The sequence below is a fragment of the Lactuca sativa genome, chromosome 9, assembly GCF_002870075.4.
Source record: "Lactuca sativa cultivar Salinas chromosome 9, Lsat_Salinas_v11, whole genome shotgun sequence".
Taxonomy (NCBI): Eukaryota; Viridiplantae; Streptophyta; class Magnoliopsida; order Asterales; family Asteraceae; genus Lactuca; species Lactuca sativa.
In genome coordinates this window covers 14898526-14920300 of record NC_056631.2, presented here as the reverse complement: position 1 = coordinate 14920300, position 21775 = coordinate 14898526, and the positions used below count along the sequence as shown (strand labels likewise).

The following is a 21775-nucleotide window of genomic DNA, read 5'->3' as shown; positions in this document are numbered from 1 at the left end:
GAAATGTTATTCAAGAAACAACCAAACTTGCCAATGTTCAAATCTTTTGGCTGCCTTTGTTATGTATTCATTGTTTCTACTAATAGAGACAAGTGCATGCCAAGTGCACAATCCTGCAAAAAAGGGTATAAAGTATTGAATATTCAGACAAAGGCTATTATTGTTTCAAGGAATGTTAAATTTGTTGAAGACATCTTTCCTTTGCATAATGGCCATACAATAGCTTCTTATGGCCCTTCTATTCCACATGATCTTGATGATTTAGATTTGGTGATTCCGATTGGACAACATGTTCATCAAAAAGAAGATTTATGAGTGGTTATTTGATCAACATGGGAGGAAGTCCTATTTGTTGGAATCCAAAAATTAAACCATTATTTATTTATCTTTAGCTGAAGCATAATACAAATCTATGAGGAGCGTGTGTTTGAGTTAGCACGGCCAAGCATAATTTTGAAGGAGTTTGACATACATGAAATTAAGCCTTTATCCCTCAAATTTGATAACATGGTTTCAATATACATAGCTAAAAACCTTTTCTTTCATGAACATACTAAATACATTGATTTGGACTGTCACTTTGTAAGGGAAAAATTTACAATCGGGTTTGATCTCTTTGTCCCATATTCCAAACAAACAACAACCAATGTATATGTTTACCAAATCTTTATCAGGAGTTGATCATATTGATTCAATTTCCAAGATATGAATGATTCCTCATCCTCCAGCTAGAGGGGGTATTGGTGTATTTTAATAAGTCAATGTTTATATTGACTTGTTAGTTACTAGCAGTTAGCAGTTAGTTTGTAATAAATAATTTGTTAGTTAACTGAGTTAGTTGGTCATAGTTAGTTAACAAGTATTAGTTAAGTTATTTAGATACTTGGTTATCTCTCTCTTGTATATATTATGTATAGTTCTTTCATTGAAGGTTAATGAGATAACACTTTACAAACTCATTAACTTTACAAACTCATCAATTTCTTCGACTATCTAATTTGCAACTTATTGGAGTAAATATTGACCCCAAATATCTTCTATATGGAGGGTCTCTTGAACCAATTAATCATATTTTAGTGTTATGTTCGATCTCATTTGAAGTGTCGACTCATGTTGCCCAATGATTTCCTTATTTGGATGAAGTTCATTCTTCCTTGGAAGACCTACTCTCTTGTAAATTCATCAAAATAGGTTGATGTCCTATATATGAAGTGTGTAAAGTCATCACACTTTATTTTATACTATATGTCATGTAAACAATGGCGAAACGGACAAACCAACGTTGATGTTGTGGGTATCCATGGATGCACTCGGTTTTGATTCTTTTTGTTTAGATTCTATTAGAAGTTTGGTAAAGACACTATGGTCAACCAAAAGTTAAAACATAAATTCTACAACAATTTTTATTTTTTTTATAAAGTTACATATATTTAAGAAGGGTTAAGATGGTTAAGAATTTTTTTTTTCTGCAGACACATAATATATGTTTACTCTTTAAAAATTGTTAAACATAACATAAAATAATATCTCATATGGAAAAACAATAAAAAGATGAGTGGAAAGAAAAAAACCCTATTGAAAACAATATTTGCAATTTTTTTGGGTCATCAGAAGCTGTCGTCTTCAACCTTTGTCTGCCACTCATCCCCCCACCATCCATGGTGATTCTTTCTTGTCGCCGGCCTACTTCTCTATTTTTTCTGTCGAGCTTCGATCTCTTTAAAGTATAATGTTGATTTTCTTTCTCTTATTTTCTTTGTGATGTTATTTAGTTCTTATAGATACATGTAAAGTAACTATTAATTAAAAGTCAAAGTCAACAACTCAAAAAAAAAAAAACTAGCACGAATAAGACGTACTTTCCTCTTCCATTGATAGAAAGGATGGAAAACATTATTCCTCTTTAAAAGAAAGCATAGAAATAAAAAATCAAAATTTCTTTTATATTTTGATTCTTTTAGTTTTTATATTCTCCAAATAATTTATTTATTCATAACTGTGTTAAGAACCTGAATCAAAGAATTTGGAAAGGTCCATATTATTCATTTGATTATTAATTTAGTATATATTTAAGTAAAATTATGATTTTTTTAGATAAAAATATGAAATGGTGACAAGTGGATTAAAATGTCCTCATACAATATCCTCCTACCCATGTTAAATGGTGACAAGTGGATTAAAATATTATTAAGGAAATTAAATATGACACATGTAGGAAGAAATTGTAGGATGATATTTAATTTATCTCTGTTTAAAGTTAATATTGTACATTCGTTATATAATATTATTTACACACGACCTGATACAAAACAAATTTCGACCCGTGTATTTTGTTATCTAGTTTGTGAATTTGAATCATAAAGACATTGCATGTGCGATATTCAAAAATCAGGAGTTATATTCCTTGGAGTCCAAGTCACAATCCACAACATCAAACAATGTACATATTCTATCTATTTTGTCAAATAGAATCAACAATCACAAGAAGAAAGATCAGTCTATGTATCAAATAGAATGGTGTTATAACCCAGTAGCTATGTATATTTTTTGTTGCACCTATTGTTTCTTGCTTCTTTGTACCTTGTTCTAGCTCTTTATATGCAACGTGTGTACCTCCCATCGATGTACTTTTTTTGCATCAAGCAAAGATCCGCAAAATATTTCAATTAAATTATGACAAAAAAAACCAACATCCAGCAAGCATCCATAGCAAAATCCCCCGAAAATTAGCACCAAATGAAAAAACGGGTTGTTAAGTAGCAAATAACAACATATGTATTTGAGTTTATTTTTAGTTATTTGGGTTATATTTCTATTTGTACATATCCAATAAGCGATTCAATCTTACAATTAAAAATAAGTCATAATAAAAACTTTGAAAATCGTCCAAGTCTTTTTCAAGAACTTTATAATCTTAAAGGTCTTTTAAAATATAGGGTATTGTTGTAATTATAACTTTATAATAAGTTGTAAAAAATTATATAAAATATTAGGTATTATTGTAATTTTTTATAATGTTATCCGTCCTAAATTTGTACAACTTTTACGAAATGTAGGACCAAAATCCTTGAATTATATTTATAGAGTTAGAAGGTAGCTCATTATATATAATACATATTATTACGCATCATTTTTCACTACACTCTGGACGAGGGGTAGGATACCTACTCTTATCAATACAATAGTCATAATTCATATACTTTTTTCTTACATCTTCTAATGATTTCAGTTGCTGGGGATTCAATTGCCAATATTTTTGAGTGTTCCACCAATACTTTTGAGAACCACAGTCCTTATTAGGACTATTAGGTATCGAGATGCACCCATCAATGTTAAAATCTTGGAAATTGACGTGGAATGGTGCATTTGAAAAATTGACCTTCGTTTTTCCACCATCAGTAGCCCAACTAGATCCATCCCAGAAGCTCGCAATCACTTGCAGTGTATGATTAGGGTACCCAACACCTCTAATTATGTTGTTCTTGTATACTCTTATTGGTGTGTCATCCACAAAGAACCTGAAATGAATATAAAATGTAACCATTACTAAATATATTTATTTGTAAAGTGATTGGTTTTCTTTTCTTGATCATTGGAAACAATCAAGATAACCAAACCTATAAAGTTTATATGTAATTTGCGATAAAAGAGGATACATGCGTACACAACTTGATGGTCGTTCCATAGCAATTTGTAGTAATGGAAATCTGCACCAGGATCGAACCAAAGACTAAATTTTTGCTCTCTACCACCGAGACCATTTGTAAATACGTTCGTTTGTAAACTGACTGGTTTGCCAGGCCGATTTCCCAAGAACTCAAAGTCCATTTCTTCGTGAACAGTGGTATTTAGAAATAACTACATTAACACAACATAATGCATACTATGAGATGCATAAATCATTTATCTTTAAGGGTTTTTAGTTAGACAACCATTTAATTTTTATTCATTTATGATTTTAATCATAGTACAAGCGCAAAACAAATTTTATGGTTATGATTTTGAATAACGATAGACATTTTTAAAACTTCACCACTTGTCTTTTTACCATAAGGCTAGAATTAGTTTCATGTTCTCACTTCATTCTCATTCTCATGTGACCCTTATATATATATATATATATATATATATATATATATATATATATATATATATATATATATATATATATATATATATATCATACTATACTATAAATGAAACATTTTTTTCTTTCACCACATCAATTTGAAACTCCCAACTCTTTATATTTCCATATAATTACTTAATTTATTAACTTAAATATGTTGTTAGTTATAAAAATTATCATAAATGAAATACTTCTTGAATTATCAATATGATATACTAAATTTGTTGACTTCAATATAGTGTTAAATATATAACCTAAATTAATATATTATATAAACTTAAAAATATAGTGTAAAAAATAAAATCTAAACTAAAATATCAAATACATTTTCAAAAATTCAACGTATATTTTTTAAAATAGTTAAAGGGAAAATATTAAATACGATAAATATAAAAATCTTAAATTTAAAAGTCGAATTAACTAAAAGATGTCTAAAAGCTATTTTTTATAGTAGCTAAAACTCAATTAAGCTATTTTTAAATTAATTCATAATAAAAATTAAAAATAACATAAAGTTATAAATTAAATTATGTTACATTACAAACAATGGTTGATAACTTAAATAATCTAGGAAACACTTTTTCTTTTACCATATCATTTTGAAACTCCTAACTCTTCATATTTCTACATAATATATTTAATTATTAACTTAAATATGTTGTTAATTATAAACATTATCATAAATTGAAGATTTCTTGAATTATCAATATGATATACTAAATTTGTTGACTTCAATACAGTGTTAAATGCATAACCAAAATTAATATCAAACAAACTTAAAAATATAATGTAAAGTTTAAAAACTAAAGTAATAAAAATCTAGCATATATTTTTTAAAATAGTTGAAAGGAAATTATTAAATATGATAAATATAATAACTAAAATTCAATTAAGTTGTTTTTAAATTACTTTATAATAACAATAATAATAATAATAATAATAATAATAATAGTTAAAAATAACATGAAATTATAAAATAAATTATGTTACATTACAAACAGTGGTTAATAATTTAAATAATATTCATGATGAAATTAAAACAACATCAAAAAAATTAAATTTTTAATAAATTATAACAATAGTTAATTAAAATAGTGAGTACTATAACTATTTTTTTGGAAAGAGAACTTCCTTAACGATGGTTTAATCCCCCGATGCAAATAAAAGGCTATGCATCATGTCGTGGGGTAGTGCGATAATTTAAATATGGGTCAAAAATTTATTCATCATATCTTATTAAGTCACCACAACTAATTTTATACACATGTAAAGTATGAGCAGAGACCATTAAATAATTTGATTTTAATAAGTGTTATATTATTTATTGTTCAAATTAATTATAATTTTGCATTAACTAAATGTAATTATTATTATTTTATAATTAATAAAAATGACATAAATATTTTCAATGATGTATGATTACAAAAAAATTAACCGTATAATTTTATTTTGCGCAACACACGAATATTCGTCTAGTCATACATACTTATAAAAGAAGCATTTTTCCTTGATTCTTATGCATTTGAAACCCCTTAATTTGATTTCCTCGATTATTATGCATTTGAAACCTCCTAATTTAATTAATACCATTCAAAAGACTTTTTAATAATAATTATTAATTGGTTCTTTAATGTAAAAATATTATGAACAACATCAAACATAACAAGACCAAGTATAAATACGATGAATAATAGGAACATCTTTGTCATATTTTGCAAGGATTAAGGACCTTTAAAGAAGGAAAAAATACTTTTATGTGTGTATTGCTTTTCATACAAATTTCAATATATATATTTTTTGTTTTTACCAACTGTTCAATATGTGGTTGCTTCTGATATGTCACATGTTATATTCGGAGTAAAAACTTTTGCATAAAGATGCACTTAATTCCATTCATTACAGGCACTAAATTAATATTTGACTCACGCACACACAAACAAATCTTGCTGAGCATTTTAAATTATTTGAATAGATTCGGTTTTCATCATCATTCCTTCAACAATGGAAATTATCTCTACCTTCACTATTTGACACTTCCATATGTATCCATGCGTGTAAGAACTTCTATTTTTCTTAAGATTTTTTTGTTAAAACCATTTTAATATCTAAGAATATAAAAAAAAGATGGAAAACAGTGAAATATTCATCCTTGGCATCACAAGGTGGATTTATTGAACCCTAGAAGATATTGGAAAATATGAAGTCATATTAGCAAATGTATTGCTACATATAAATTGTTTTACATGTCAATTGGTCTTAGTTTCCACTAAAGTCATGATTTCCTATTTGATCCTATAAAATATCACATGTGAACTAAAGGCAGGTCATGCATATTTTAATGTTGTACTGGTATTAACCGATACCAATGAGTTGACATGCTCCTTTTCAAGTCATGAGAATGTAATCCTTTTAGCTTTCATTTTTTTTTGTATATATACATTTAGTCTGAACCAAGCATTTGTGTGGCATGGGTGTGTTTCTATTAGTCTCTAATGGAAATTAGATGTTGATATCCAGACTATGCCTATGTGGTTTTAGTTTACTGATGTTGGAATATGAAAATTAATATGATGCATCGATACGCATTTAACAAATAATAAGTACATCACATTATTTACTTAATCGATATTAATGGATATGAATGACACTTTGTGCATTTGCAGTAGCGTAATCGGGATTGAATCCGAGAAGTAGAGTTGTGTGGTGATAAACAAACATAGATTTCTTAGTATTTGTTGGATGTTTTGGCTTTGATAGAAAAGAACCCATCAAATTTAAAAAAAAACAACATTAATATATTTCTAAAAATGAAAACGTTGTATTTTGAATAACATGAAATAGTAGGGTAAAATATGAAAGGTATTATGATATAAATATCAATAACATATATTAATATTTATTTGTTAAAATTTTAAGTACGTAATTTTACGTTGCGCAACGCGCGGCTATTCGCCTAGTATACTTATAAAGGAATTATTTTTCTTTTCACCACATTCATTTGAAACTCCTATGACTTTTCAATATTAAAATAATATCTTTACTTTTACTTAAAATTTAATCATATATAAACTAAATTTCAATATTAAAATAATATCTTTACTTTTACTTATAAAGTTATGTCTTTAAGTTTTAACATATTCTACTTAATTTATTATTTTTAAGATGTTCTTGTATGTAAACCATTATCATTTTAAAGCTACAATTTTTTAACAGTTTGGATAAAATACATATATTATTAATTTAAATATAACATTATAGGGTCAACTTAAATATAAATTTTAATTCAACTTATACAACCCAAAGAATATTTTGTAAATAGTTAAAAGTGATAAATTATAGTGACTTTCTAATAATGATTATAAGTTGGTTAATATGGTTAAATAAATATCAAACCTAAATTGTAATCATAAATAAACTAAATTTCAATATTAAAATAATAGCTTTACTTCTACTCATAAACTTATGTCTTTAACTTTTAAAATATTATACTTAATTAATTAGATTTAATATTTTGTTGTATGTAAACCATTATCAGTTTAAAACTACAATTTTTGAATAGTTTGAATAAAATACTTAAATTGTTAATTTTAATATAACATTACATGGTCAACTTAAATATAAATTTGAGATCCATTTAAAAAACCAAAGAGTATTTTATGAATAGCTAAAAGTGACAAATTGTAGTGCTAAATGCAAAAAACTAAATTGTAATATCAATTTAACTAAAATATTTGCTAAATATGTTTTTATAATCATTAAAAATTTTCAAAGAAGTAGCTTAAAATAACTTATAATAACAATAGTTAAAAATAACTCTATATAAATTATTATATTGTTAGCTTTCAAAACAAAAAAAAACAATGTTTGATGTGTTAAATAATTACAGTGATAGAAATTGAAACGTTAAGCTAATAAATTTTTCAAAATTAATTAACAATAACAACAACTATAAATAACATTAAACCATATATTATTTTTTATTTTCATTAACGAGTAACCCGCAGGTTGAAGTCATTCAAACGATTGAGATTATGCAGTTTTAATAGATGTATATATTATCATATAGTTCAAAATAATCTATATATTATATCAACTTAGTATACAAATTACTATATCAAATTTAACAACAATGTTATTGTTATATTTAAGAAAACATATATTTGTAAAGATTTCAACTATATAGGTGTTTATGTGCAATGCATGGGCATTCGCCTAGTATATATATTATAAAGGAGTCAATTTTAAATCATGTGGTTAGAGGTATTTTGTTTTCTTAAACCATATTGATTTGAAACCTAAATGTCATTTTATATTCCTTAACTAATAGCAGTTATAATATTTATGAATTTCCAATTGTTGTTTGTATTCTCTCATTAAATATGTAGCTATATTGGTACTCTTTTCTTACAAAAATTCATCATGTGGTTGAAGTTATTGTGATTAAAAAAGTTTTCGTATAGTTCAAGCACTTATGTGTAACATCCCGTTTTAAATAGAATAATTTAAAATAATAACCCGGGACCCTGAGAAATAATAATAATTATTATTTTATATTATTATAGCCCAAAAACAAGTAATAATTATCGGATGATAATTTCGTGGGTTAAAGTGTAATGTCGGGACTTAATTTTTAAAGATTTTCATAAGTCAAGGGGCGTTTGGTATCATTTGAACTCAATATAAAAGGTTTTTGAATGGCTGGGGCTAAAGTGTAAATTATGTACCCAAGTTGAAAATAAATTGTCATGGAGGGGCTATATGGTAACCTTTGGGACTTGAATTGTTATAAATTTTGGATGTTAGGGGCTGTTTTGTAAATTGTAGCCTTAGTTTGAAAAAGATTTCATGGGGAGGGGCCAGATATGTAAAATGTGTATAAGTTTGTATGGAGCAGGACTTAAACCCGACTCCCTTCCCCGTCGCCATGTTAGCCCCATATATATATATATATATATATATATATATATATATATATATATATATATATATATATATATATATATATATATAGAGAGAGAGAGAGAGAGAGAGAGAGGGAGAGGTGGGTTCAATTAAGAAAATAAAAAAGGTTGAGAATGGGGGAATCATTATCAGCCACTCATTTTATCTAAGCATAAAAAGACACGGTGGCAAACTTGTAAATATGAGAACAATCTTCAATCTCAAATACGTATCTGTAGTTCAAACTCATTCATCGTTCATCATCCGAATTTATTCTCCAACTTTCAACAATCATCCAGATTTCTTCAATTAAACCATCATCAACATCATCCAGTGCTAAATCATCGATCTTCGTCAATAATCAACGATTCAACAGTTAACAATAAAAATTCGTTTTTGGTTCTTTTAATTCAACCTTCAATTATACTTGAATACGATCAGATCTTCAACATCTATGATTAATTATACTCCCAGCGTTATTAGATCAACATCGTCGATAATCAACAAAAATCCACTTCATATCATTCATTCAACATCGATTATCAAATAAAACTTCAAAATTGAGGTTAGAAAAAAATCAAATCGTTTTTTTTTTGAAAAATTTCATATAATTCTCTATCAATCTACTCTTTTGTAAGATTTAAATAGTCAAAATATCATGTTTTTAACATTTTTAAAAAAAGTTAAATTGTATGCACTCCAACTGTTTGATGAAATGCATAAACTAAATTACCACGTTATATTCATATATGAATATGTTTTCTCAGTATATGATTATTAAAACAAAAAAACAAATATGCAAGTCTGTATGTTATTCATATGTGAATAACATATAAAAATTATATATATTTGTGAAAATACCTTGTAATATTCATATGTGAATATACTGTGTAATATTCATAAGTGAATGTATCATCTAATGTTCACAAATGAATATACTATGTAATATTCACATATGATATACCATGTAATACTATGTAATATTCAGATATGAAAATATTATCTAATATTCATAAGTGAATATACCATCTAATATTCACAAGTGAATATACTATGTAATATTCATAAATGAATGCATCGTCTAATATTTAAATATGAATATACTATGTTTATTATATGCTATATTCATATATGAATAATACTTAAATTGTAAAAAAAAATTAATCATAGTTTTTATTCATAACTGAATAACGAATGTACTGTAGTAAAAACCTGATTCATTTTTATTCACTTATGAATAACGATAGCTGAAAATATCAAAAAATAAATTTTTTATTTTATCTTAAAACTATATCAATATTGATGTCTATTTGTAGAGAATAAAAAATCATGAATTTTGGTATATTTAAAATCATTTTCGATAAAAATAGCTTCTTAAAAATTAAAATAAAAACGAAAAAACAATGTTTTTGTATATATTAAGGTAATGATTAACATAGTTTAAGGAAACATGTTTTGTTGGAAAACACATGTCTATTCCTTTCCAATTTCTGCAGGTACGACGGAGGCTTTTGTGGCAAAAATAAATGAGTGACTGAGAATGATTCCCCCATTCTCAACCTTTTTTTTTTCTCAATTGAACCCTTCTATATATATATATATATATATATATATATATATATATATATATATATATATATATATATATATATATATATATATTCTTTAATCGCATGCAACCTCCCTTAACCCTAAACCTAATCCTTGCAGCCGCCACCTCCTTAGTTCCGTTCAACCAAGGCCGTCGACGGGGTTGCCGCTGTTGTCACTCCCAGTTGCCATTCTCTTTCTTCTTCAATGAAGATACGCCCCAGCCGTGCCCGTCGCCATCACAGCTCGAGTGGTTGTTTTCTGTGGTGCTCTGGTTATCGCCATCTCCAATTTTGCAGTTGTTTTCCTTCCTGTGAAATTAAGAGGCCACTGTGAGCACCGCCTGCCACCATCTTTCTTCTCTTTTTCTGTTAGCCGTTGCTGCTGCTGTCACCCTCTTCAGTTCTATGTCGCTGCTGCCGGATATTGTGGGCAGCAAGGAGCTCCCTGTGGGACGTCGGAGACCGTAGATGAGAGGTTGAACTGAAGATGTGGTCGTATGAAGGGCAGGTCGAACTTGCTGACGTCGGGTTTCGTTGTGGCCATCTGCCGCCGCCGGTAGTCATGGTTGTGGCCATTTGGGATGTTGCTGCCATCATCACGTGCCACCAGGTGGGTGGTCGAGCTTATCTCGCAAGCAGAGGAGTGTGTGTAGTGTGTGTGTCGTGCGTGTGTATTGGTTTTGGTCGGAGTCACAAGAAGGACCACCACCACCATAGTGAAGTGGTGGCTGCCACTCCCTACCGCCGCATGTTACCACGAGGTGGCTATGAGTGTATATTTTATTTGAGTTTGTTATTTTTTTGGGTGTGTGCATTATTGTAATTTGTAATCGGAATGATAATAGAAAAACTTGAAACCACCACCGTGGGGTGGTGGCTGTCGCCTCCTGCCGTCGTATCGGGTGGCGGTGTGCTTTGATTGCATTTGAACCTCGGTTGGGATGATTGGACAAAATGGGCCCAATGAAACCCTAGTGAGACCAATGGAACCCTAATGGGCCAATAAGGCCCAATATGACCTAAAAGCCCAACCAATGGATTAATGAACTAGTATTGGGTTGGAAAAACCTTAAGGGCATAAAACCCCAATTTGTGGAAACTAATCGGGACATACACACACACGGGAATTATTTAATAACTTGAAATATTAAATAATAATCATGGGCAAAAATTAACCTAAAGCAATATTGGACTTAATGGATTAAGTCCTTAATGGGTTAAGTAGGAACACTTAACCCTAATCGTCATTTCATGTGAAAACCCTAATTTCACATAAGCCTTGAGTTGGGCCTTCCTATTGGGTTTCGGCAATTGGACTATTGGTGGGCCATCCAAGAACAAGTTAATGGACCAAAGTAATTAGATGGGCTTTAGGATAAGGCCCATGTGAGGACTTGGGTCAAATTATAAATTTGCTAATTAGGTTAAATAATTATAAAGTGTATTCATATATAAACTAAATTTCAATATTAAAATAATATCTTTAATTCTACTTATAAAATTATGTTTTTTAACTTTTAACATATTATACATAATTTATTAGTTTTAATATATTGTTGAATGTAAACCATTATCGTTTTAAAGGTATAATTTTTGAACAATTTGTATAAAATACTTAAATTATTAATTAAAATATAACATTATAGGCTCAACTTAATATATATTTTATTTAACTTAAACAACCCAAAGATTATTTTATAAATAGTTAAAAGTGATAAATTGTCTTTCTAATAATGATTGTAAGTTGGTTAATAAGGTTAAATAAATATTAAACCTAAAGTGTAATCATAAATAGACTAAATTTCAATTTTAAAATAATATCTTTACTTCTATTTATAAAGTTATGTCTTTAAACTCTAACATATTATACTTAATTTATTAGATTTAAAATGTTGTTGCATTTAAACCATTATCAGTTTACAGCTACAATTTTTGAACAGTTTGAACAAAATACTTAAATTGTTATTTTAAATATAACACTACAGTGTCAACTCAAATATAAATTTCAGTTCCACTAAAAAAACCAAATAGTATTTTGTAAATAGTTAAAAGTAATAAATTATAGTGATAAATACAAAAACTAAATTGTAATATCAGTTTAACTAAAATATTTCCTAAATATATTTATATAATCGTTAAAAAATTTCAAATAAGTAGCTTAAAATAACTTATAATAATAATAGTTAAAAATAACTCTATATAAATGATTATATTTTTACCTTTAAAATAAAAAAATAATGTTTGATGTTTTAAATAATTATAATGATAGAAATTAGAATATTAAGCTAATAAATTTTAAAAAATTAGTTAAAAATAGCAACTATAAATAATATTAAACCATATATAATATTTAATTTTATTGAAGTGTAACTCGCGAGTAGAAGTCATTCAAACGATTGAGATTATGACGTTATAATAGATTTATATATTATCATATAATTCAAATTAGTCAATATATTATATCAAATTAATATACGAATTATTATATCAAATTTAACAACAACGTTAGTGTTATATTTTAAAAAATATATATTTGTAAAGACTTCAACTATATAGGTGTTTCTACGCATCACAATGTCAACTCAAATATAAATTTCAGTTCCATTAAAAAAAAACTAAAGAATATTTTGTAAATAGTTAAAAGTGATAAATTGTAGTGATAAAAGCAAAAACTAAATTGTAATTTCAATTTAACTAAAATATTTCTTAAATATATTTTTATAATCATTAAAAGTTTCTAAATAAGTAGCTTAAAATAACTTACAATAACAATAGTTAAAAACAACTCTATATAAATTATTATATTGTTAGCTTTAAAATAAAAAAAACAATGTTTGATGTTTTAAATAATTATAATGATAGAAATTAAAACATTAAGCAAATAAATTTTAAAAAATTAATTAACAATAAAAACAACTATAAATGACATCAAATTATATATTATATTTAATTTTATTCATGTGTAACTCGCGGGTAGAAGACATTCAAACGATTGAGATTATGAAGTTATAATAAATGTATATATTATCATATAATTCAAAATAATCAATATATTATATCAATTTAGTATATACAAATTATTATATCAAATTTAACAACAACGTTATTGTTATATTTAAAAAATCATATATTTGTAAAGACTTCAACTATATAAGTGTTTCAGCGCAACGCGCGGGCATTCGCCTAGTATCTTATAAAGTAGGTCATTCAAACTCATGTGGTTAGAAAAAAATTGTTTTCTCAAACCATATTGATTTGAAACCTAAATAACCTTTTACTTTAGTTAATGAATAGTATTTATAACATTTATAAATTTCCATTAACTTTTTACATATATATATATATATATATATATATATATATATATATATATATATATATATATATGTGATTGAGTTATTGTGAGAACTAAAAAAAGTGTGTGAACTTGCAAACTCATAATAAACTCATCATTTTTCAATACTAACAACACCAATCTTCTCCAAATGGTATGTCTAAACTATATCTAGGCTAAAAAAAGATTTGACAAGCTTTTTTATTTATTTTTGAAATTTGAATGTGTACACAACTAGCAAGCATATGAAATGTTGATTGTGCTCACCAGCAATCATAAAAAAACCAAAATTGAGGGTTATATATATATATATATATATATATATATATATATATATATATAGAGAGAGAGAGAGAGAGAGATAGTTAGGTTCAAATGTGGATTGACATCTATTGTGAGGACGTGTGGACAATGTTATTCTGTGAGAATGACAAAGAAAACATGTTGTTTGCTAATGTGAATACGTTCAATCTTACATAACTATTGTACTTATCACACATTCTCACTAATTAAATCGTCTGTAAGGTTATTATAGATTTTTTCTATTCTCATTCTGTCAGAATGTTTATTGAGTCATATTTTGTAATAATGAAACTATGTGAAAACGATGCTTGAGAACAAAAATAAATAAGAATTAGTGAGAACACATGAAAATGACATTAATTATGTGAGGTTGAACGTATTCACATTACTAAACAACTTATTCTCTTAGTAATTCTCATAGAATAACAGTCTCCACGCATCCGCACAATAGTTGTTCATCCACATTATAACCTAGCTCTCTCTCTCTCTTTATATATATATATATATATATATATATATATATATATATATATATATATATATATATATATATATATATATGTCTTTATCTTTAAAAATAAATATTATCAAAAAGGTTATCCAAATAAATATGATTCAACATATCTTTCATATACTTGCATTATATTCTTTTGAAACCTCCACAACCTCTCAACTTTCAACCAATTAATAATAACCACTCAAGAGTTTTTAGCTTATATCTTATAATTAATTAACTAAATGAACTTTCATGTTCCTAAAATTACTTTTCATTTACTAATAACTTTTTATTTTTCCCCTCGTTGATACATTTCTTGCTATATTAGTAGTATATATATGTAAGGTTTTCCTACAAAAAGTTCAAATGTTTGAAATGGTTGAAGAAATAGGTTTTGTTGCATAAAAATAATAATTTTCTTATTTTTCTGAATGTATCGAATACATTAAGTGTATATTGTGTTATATATTTTTTATTTTTGTATAATTTTATGAGTGTCTAAAATGTTTATTACATACAAATTTTAGAATATATGATTTGGTGTTGTTTAGTTAATAAAACTTATAGTACTTTCATAGTTTTTTGTGTTTTTCATATATAAGAATATATATATATATATATATATATATATATATATATATATATATATATATATATATATATATATATATATATATATATATAGAGGTTTGAAACTCATGTCTTTTTAATTTCCAACATTGTTTAACTTATTAAATAAAATATTATCATTAATATGGTAAATATGGTAGATTATTTGAAATATTATTATAATATACTTAGTTGTTTAGTTTAAATATGGTGTTAAATACAATGTTTATATACAACTCTTAAATTGTCGATATAATATATATTTAATATATTAATTTGTATATGATATTAGATATAAAACCTAAACTAAAATCTCAAATAAGCTTACAAAACAAAAAAATATATTTTAAATTGTTAAAATGTTTAAATGTTTAAATGTATTGAGTACAAACCTTAATCGATTTATCAAATCATTTAAAATACTATCCATAAACTAATTTTTTTATAATAATAGTTACAAATCAACATAAATTTATTTATATCTATCATCAAAATTAAAAAATGGTCATATAAGTAAAATTTTAAATTAATCGATCATAACAGTTATTATGAATAACACTAAAGCAAAAATCATATTCTGTTTTATTTATGTGCAAGCAGTGGGTATAGACTATTGAGTAATATTGTTCAAAATAATTGTAATTATAAATATAAAGTTAGTTGAATAATTATTATGCCAATGTTTATGTCTATAACATAACCATTTTAAACAATATTTTTTAACCTACACAACGTGTGGACATTCGTATAGTATATTATAGAAGAGGTCACTCAAACTCATGTGGTTATAAATAAATTGTTATTTCAAACCATATAGATTTGAAAGTTATACATTTTTATATTCCTTAAATTAATGTCAATTACTACAATAATTATAAATTTCTAATCACTTTTTAAATTCCTACTTATGTATATATTGTATTACTATAAAAATGATGAATCATTTTAGTAAACACTCCACACACAAATCACATACAAAATTTAGAGAGAATATGAAGATAAAAAAAAGTAATAGATCAACAAGGTTGAAGGTTTTTGAAGTGTTAATTTGTAAAAGAAAGCAAATGGTGAAGTATGTTGGAGAGAACTCAAATAGGATATCACAATCAAGGTTTTGAAATACTAAAAGCTATATGGTGTTATTTTCTCATTTTTATAATTTATATCTATATATTGCTCCTTCCACTTTCTTTTCAATTTAAGAAAAAGTTTATAGTTGTATATTTAAAGCCAAAAGAAAAAGAAGATAATGTTTTAGTTTAATTATTATAATTTCTTAATGATGTATGTTTTTAGTTTGCAATGTCTTATATGATTCTTTGATTGAGTTTCATCGTTGAGTATGCAAGTAATATAATTATATTATTAGAATATATATGAGTTAAAAAAATATAACAACATGACAAGAGGTCGTTTATATCTATATATCTTATAAAACAAACATTTTTTCTTGAACCTCATGCATTTGAAACTCATAATACTATTCAACTTATACAACTTAATTTATGATTAATTGAAATGTTGTGATTTGTAACTCCCAAAACTCTTCAAATCATTTTATTTAATTGATGCATTATATGAAAATTTAGTTTATATAAGAACATTGTAGCTTTTATATTGCATGTATGTTAACACAAAATGATAGATTATTTTGCTAGCGTTTGAAGAGTTATGTGAGTAGTCTCATGGATGTAAGAGAGCAATTGTAAATTTTCCAAATGTAAATTCAAATAAATTCAAGTTGGGTGCATGTAAAGAGAAATTGCAACTATTTATCGGTTAGAACAATTAACGTTGCTAACATATGTGTATCTTTATGCTGCCTTTTTCTTTATGTTAAGACAATCTATTTTTCTATCCAAGATAACATTATTCAACATGTATTTTATGCTATTAATTACATGTTATGTTAGTTTCTATCACTTATTTTGTTCTAAATAACATCGATAGAATATTTGATAATTGATTTTGATAAAAGGAGTACAATTATTATTTCAAATTATTGGTGATAATGACTAATTAAAACGAATGATTTTAAATATGATATGACTTTATATCTGTAAACCAATGATTATTTATATTTTATAAACGTAAATTATTTATGTGCTCGCAAAACAAATCTGGATGTATCTATTTTTAAAAAATTTTATAGTAATAAAAATAAGTAATCTACTATATATTATTACATTTGTCAATTATTTTTTCATCGTAGAGAAAAAATAAAATATGATATAACTTTATTGTTGAAAACCAATGATTATTTATGTGTTAATAAAATACATTCTTTGTGTTCTCGCAAAACTAATATGGATGCATAGGCGGATCCAAGGGGTATCTCGGGGTAGCCCGGGATACCCCTCAAAAAAATTTCGATAGTGTAATTTTTGTAGAAAATTTTCATTTTTTGTAGTGTATATATACGCATCCCTTCACTTATAAGCACAAACAAATAGCAAGTGTACTGGTTAAGGTGCTGAGTTACTGAAACAAAGGTCTTAGGATCAATTCTTTCTCCTTATAAATCTTTGTTTACATTTCTTTTATTTTTCCAGCTATTCTATTCTCTTTTAATTTCCAAGCTATTCTATCTCACATCGCCAAACACATGTAAACTCGGTTATTTTCATCTATTATATAAACTTGTTATCTTCATGATTCATTTTATATCAACTTTGAGTCCCACATTGATTCAAGTATCAAAAGATACTTCAACTTCATGTTTATATAACAAGACTTAAAGATAGCTAAGGACTCGATTAAGGTTTAGGTTTAAAACCAAAACCAAATCGGGAAACCCATGTACAAACTGAAAACCGAAACACCGAACCGATGAGTTTGAGTTTGGGTTTGGGTTTGAGTTTGGTTTGGGTTTAAAAGTTTCAAAACTGAGGCTGTCGGTTTTGGGTTCGATTTTAGGTAAAACTGACCCGACCCGCCCCATGCTCAGCGGTTGCGGTGATACCCAGAAAAAAAAAATTGGGATACCCCTTTGCTTTGAGTCTGGCTCCGCCACTGTATGGATGTACCCATTTTTTAAATGTTTTTATAGTAATAAAAATAAGTGATCTATTATATCTTATTATGTTTGTCAAATTCATTTTCCCTATTAGTTTTTCATCGTAATGAAAAAGTAAAATAAAAAAATATATTAATACTTTCATAAGAAAAATATAAGTGATTAAAAATATAACTCAAAGGTAACAATTACTATAGCTTTGAAATTCAAATCACCATTTTACTTGGGCCATTTATTTCCTTCTATTACTTCAAAGATTTAAGGACAAAATAAAAATACATTACTAAAATCGATAGTTATTTTTCTAAATATAATAATGAATTTTTTTAAAACATATAGTTATTAATTAAGTAAAAATAATAATAGTTTAAGATAACATAAAACTAAAAAACATATTGTATTATATTAAAAATGATTGTTATTTGAAATAATATAATAATAATGAATGAAATAAAAAAAAATTCAAATAAATTATTTCAAAATTAATTAAAAATACTTATAATTAAAAAATATTAAATCAAAAACTTTATTGAATTCAATTTAAGCACAACTTATTATATCTATTTTACTATATACTTCAAAATTATAGTATTAGTTGTATCTTAGTATAAAAATCATTATTTCAGGGATAAATGTTGATAATATTGTTATTATAACATATAATTGTCACTATTCATATTACATTATTATGCACAAATTAAGAGTTCGAAACTCCCATTACATCTAAAGAGTTTTCTAATTTAAATGTAGTTATGATTTCAAATTTAATGTAATCACTCAAGCTTTTTTATTTTCCACTACATTCAAGATTTTTTTTAACTTATGGTTATTAATATGCAGTTCCTTTTTATTTTCCACTTATTTATAAATACTATAGCTATATTAATAGTATATAAGTAAGTTTTGATAAATAAAATCATATGTTTGAAAAAGTTTGTGATTCAAATATGAAAGAGTTAAAAAAAATGAGTTATACCCCATCAATGGTTATTTCAACGCCATTTTCTAATAACAATGTTTCTATATATCAATGTATGTTGATTTCTAAATATTAATTTTGAACGATTTATAAGTGTTTAATAACTTTCATTTGATGTAAACATTATAGTAGACGATGTAGTGTTTTTATGTTATTAAAAGTTGTAATATTTTTCAATACTATTTGTTATTTTTTTATATACAAATCAACTTAAGCTTTATATATAATTTACACAACTTAAAACGGTCTATAAAATCATCAAAAGTTGCAGTATTTGTTTTTTTCATAGTACTTTGCATTTGTTATATATAGAAATCAACGTACACTTGATATATAATATACATAACATAAAACAATCTATAAAATATCAATTAATATTATGAATAACCAATGATATAAACTTATTACAGTTAATAAAACTAATAGTTTAACTATAGGTGTTTGTTTTGCAACTAACATTCGTTTTCATTTTTGAATATAAAATCACAATTTGTTAAACGTTATTATTTTAATCAAATAGTTATATTAGCGTGTGACACGTGAGGGTTCGCCTAATATCTGTTATAACATATGTCACTTTCCTTACAACATATTCATTTAAAACTTCCACTACAACACACAAGTCTTTTTAACTAAGAATTAATTAGTAACTACAACACAAGAGTTTTGTAACTTATGTGCATATATATATATATATATATATATATATATATATATATATGATTAGTTATGTGTACTTATGATTTGAACTTTCAAATAATTAATAACTACAAGTGAATAGTTTTCTTAACTTATAGTTAGTATGTGAAAATTATTATATTTGTTTGGTTAATATAAAGATATAAATAGTTCACATATATAGATGAGATTGTTGGAGTTTGGTGCTTTAACGCCCTGTTCCGAATCGTTTCATATTTTGGGGTAGTGATCAAAGATCGGGTATTAGCAGGCTCAGGACCTTTGAAGAATTAAGATCTTGACTCATTTGGAGGTGGGTGCTGTAATTTAGATGATCCAGGTGTTCAGTTTGAGTTTTGGAGCCAAGGGGTATTTTGGTAATATGAGTTGATTAAATCGTAGAGTTTATTTTTACCTCTTCATGGATATAAGGATCATCGAAACCGGGTTTATAACGAAGAAGTTATGGCCTTCATATAAACTTAGGCTTTAAGGAAAAACCCTAGTATACGGGGCGTACATAGGTAGTACGCGCGGCGTACCAATCCGAAGACTGTACGCAAAATGTAATTTGGTTTGCGAAGGGTGGATCGTGAGTGCAAGGCCTCGTACGTTGGGCGTACAATGGAAATAAGAACCCTAATTTTAGGGAGTTGCACCATATATAAAAACCTTAAGTCATTAAGGTTGGTATCTTTACCAACCCTTTAAGGCTCCAAAACCCTAGAAATCATCCCTTAGCCTCCATGGTTGTGCATTTGAGTTCCTAAGAAGACTTTGGTGGTTGTTTTGCTCCTTGTGAAAGAAGTATAGAAGTTGGAAGGTGCTTTACTTGGTAAGAAGGTTATAGATCCAGAATCTTCACCCTTGTTGCAAGCTTATTGAGGTATCAAGTTCAAACATTGTCTTCACCATGATTAGATCTCTTCATTTATTTGTTTTATGATTTTGGTACCTTTTTGGGTTGGTTTGAGGACTTGGATCGTTATAAGGACCAATTCTTTTAGATCTGAGCTTGTTATGGACTCCTTTGGCATAAAGGTGCAAGCTTTATGGGATTTTTGGTCACATGCATGCATTAAGTCACCTGTTAAGTCCTCTTGAGCTTTAAAAGCTTCATTAAGCCATGCATGAATAGTAAAGTTAGCAACTTTACGTGATTACCCAGCTCAAAGAAGTCAGATATATGTTTCAGGATCAATGTCTTAGCGGATTAAGAAGCAAGTTGAGTTTGGGCTGAACGGAGGAGTATGTGACATCCCCAATTTTCACGGCCAGAAAAGACCGATTTTTGTTTATGCTTTATAAAAATCATAGCCCTTTTTTTTATAAAAGTGTTGCGGAATTTGTCCCCATAAAAACATGATAATTACGTTATCAAAGCATTTCCGAAGAAATGTATTTTTTTATTTATTTTAAAACATTGGGATGTCATCGTCATTACAAAAACATAAGCATAAACAGAACTTATATTCATTTACACTAGTGATCTACATCTCTTTTAAATCTCTCAGTGTAAAGTAGCTTCGTATCGCATCTGTGATACAAATAAGCTGGAGTGGGTCATGTTGGGAAACCTGGAGAGTACATAAAGTTTTTAACCCACAATAATATAATTATTATATTTAAACATCAAACAATCAACCCAATTACCCATTCCCATTATCTTCTTAAGGATTTACCCTAAGGATCAGCTAT

General features: G+C 26.6%; 1 protein-coding gene across 1 annotated transcript in view; it reads right to left on the bottom strand.

Moving 5' to 3' along the window:
- Positions 1-3061: 3061 nt before the first annotated feature.
- Positions 3062-21775, bottom strand: part of LOC128128509 (xyloglucan endotransglucosylase/hydrolase protein 2-like) — a 31661-nt gene continuing 12947 nt past the window's right edge. The window contains exons 3-4 of the mRNA XM_052767469.1: positions 3665-3858; positions 3062-3518 (exon numbers count right to left, since the gene is read on the bottom strand). Coding sequence (XP_052623429.1) covers positions 3128-3518; positions 3665-3858 — 585 coding nt within the window. The 3' untranslated portion in view covers positions 3062-3127. The remainder of the gene's footprint in view (positions 3519-3664; positions 3859-21775) is intronic.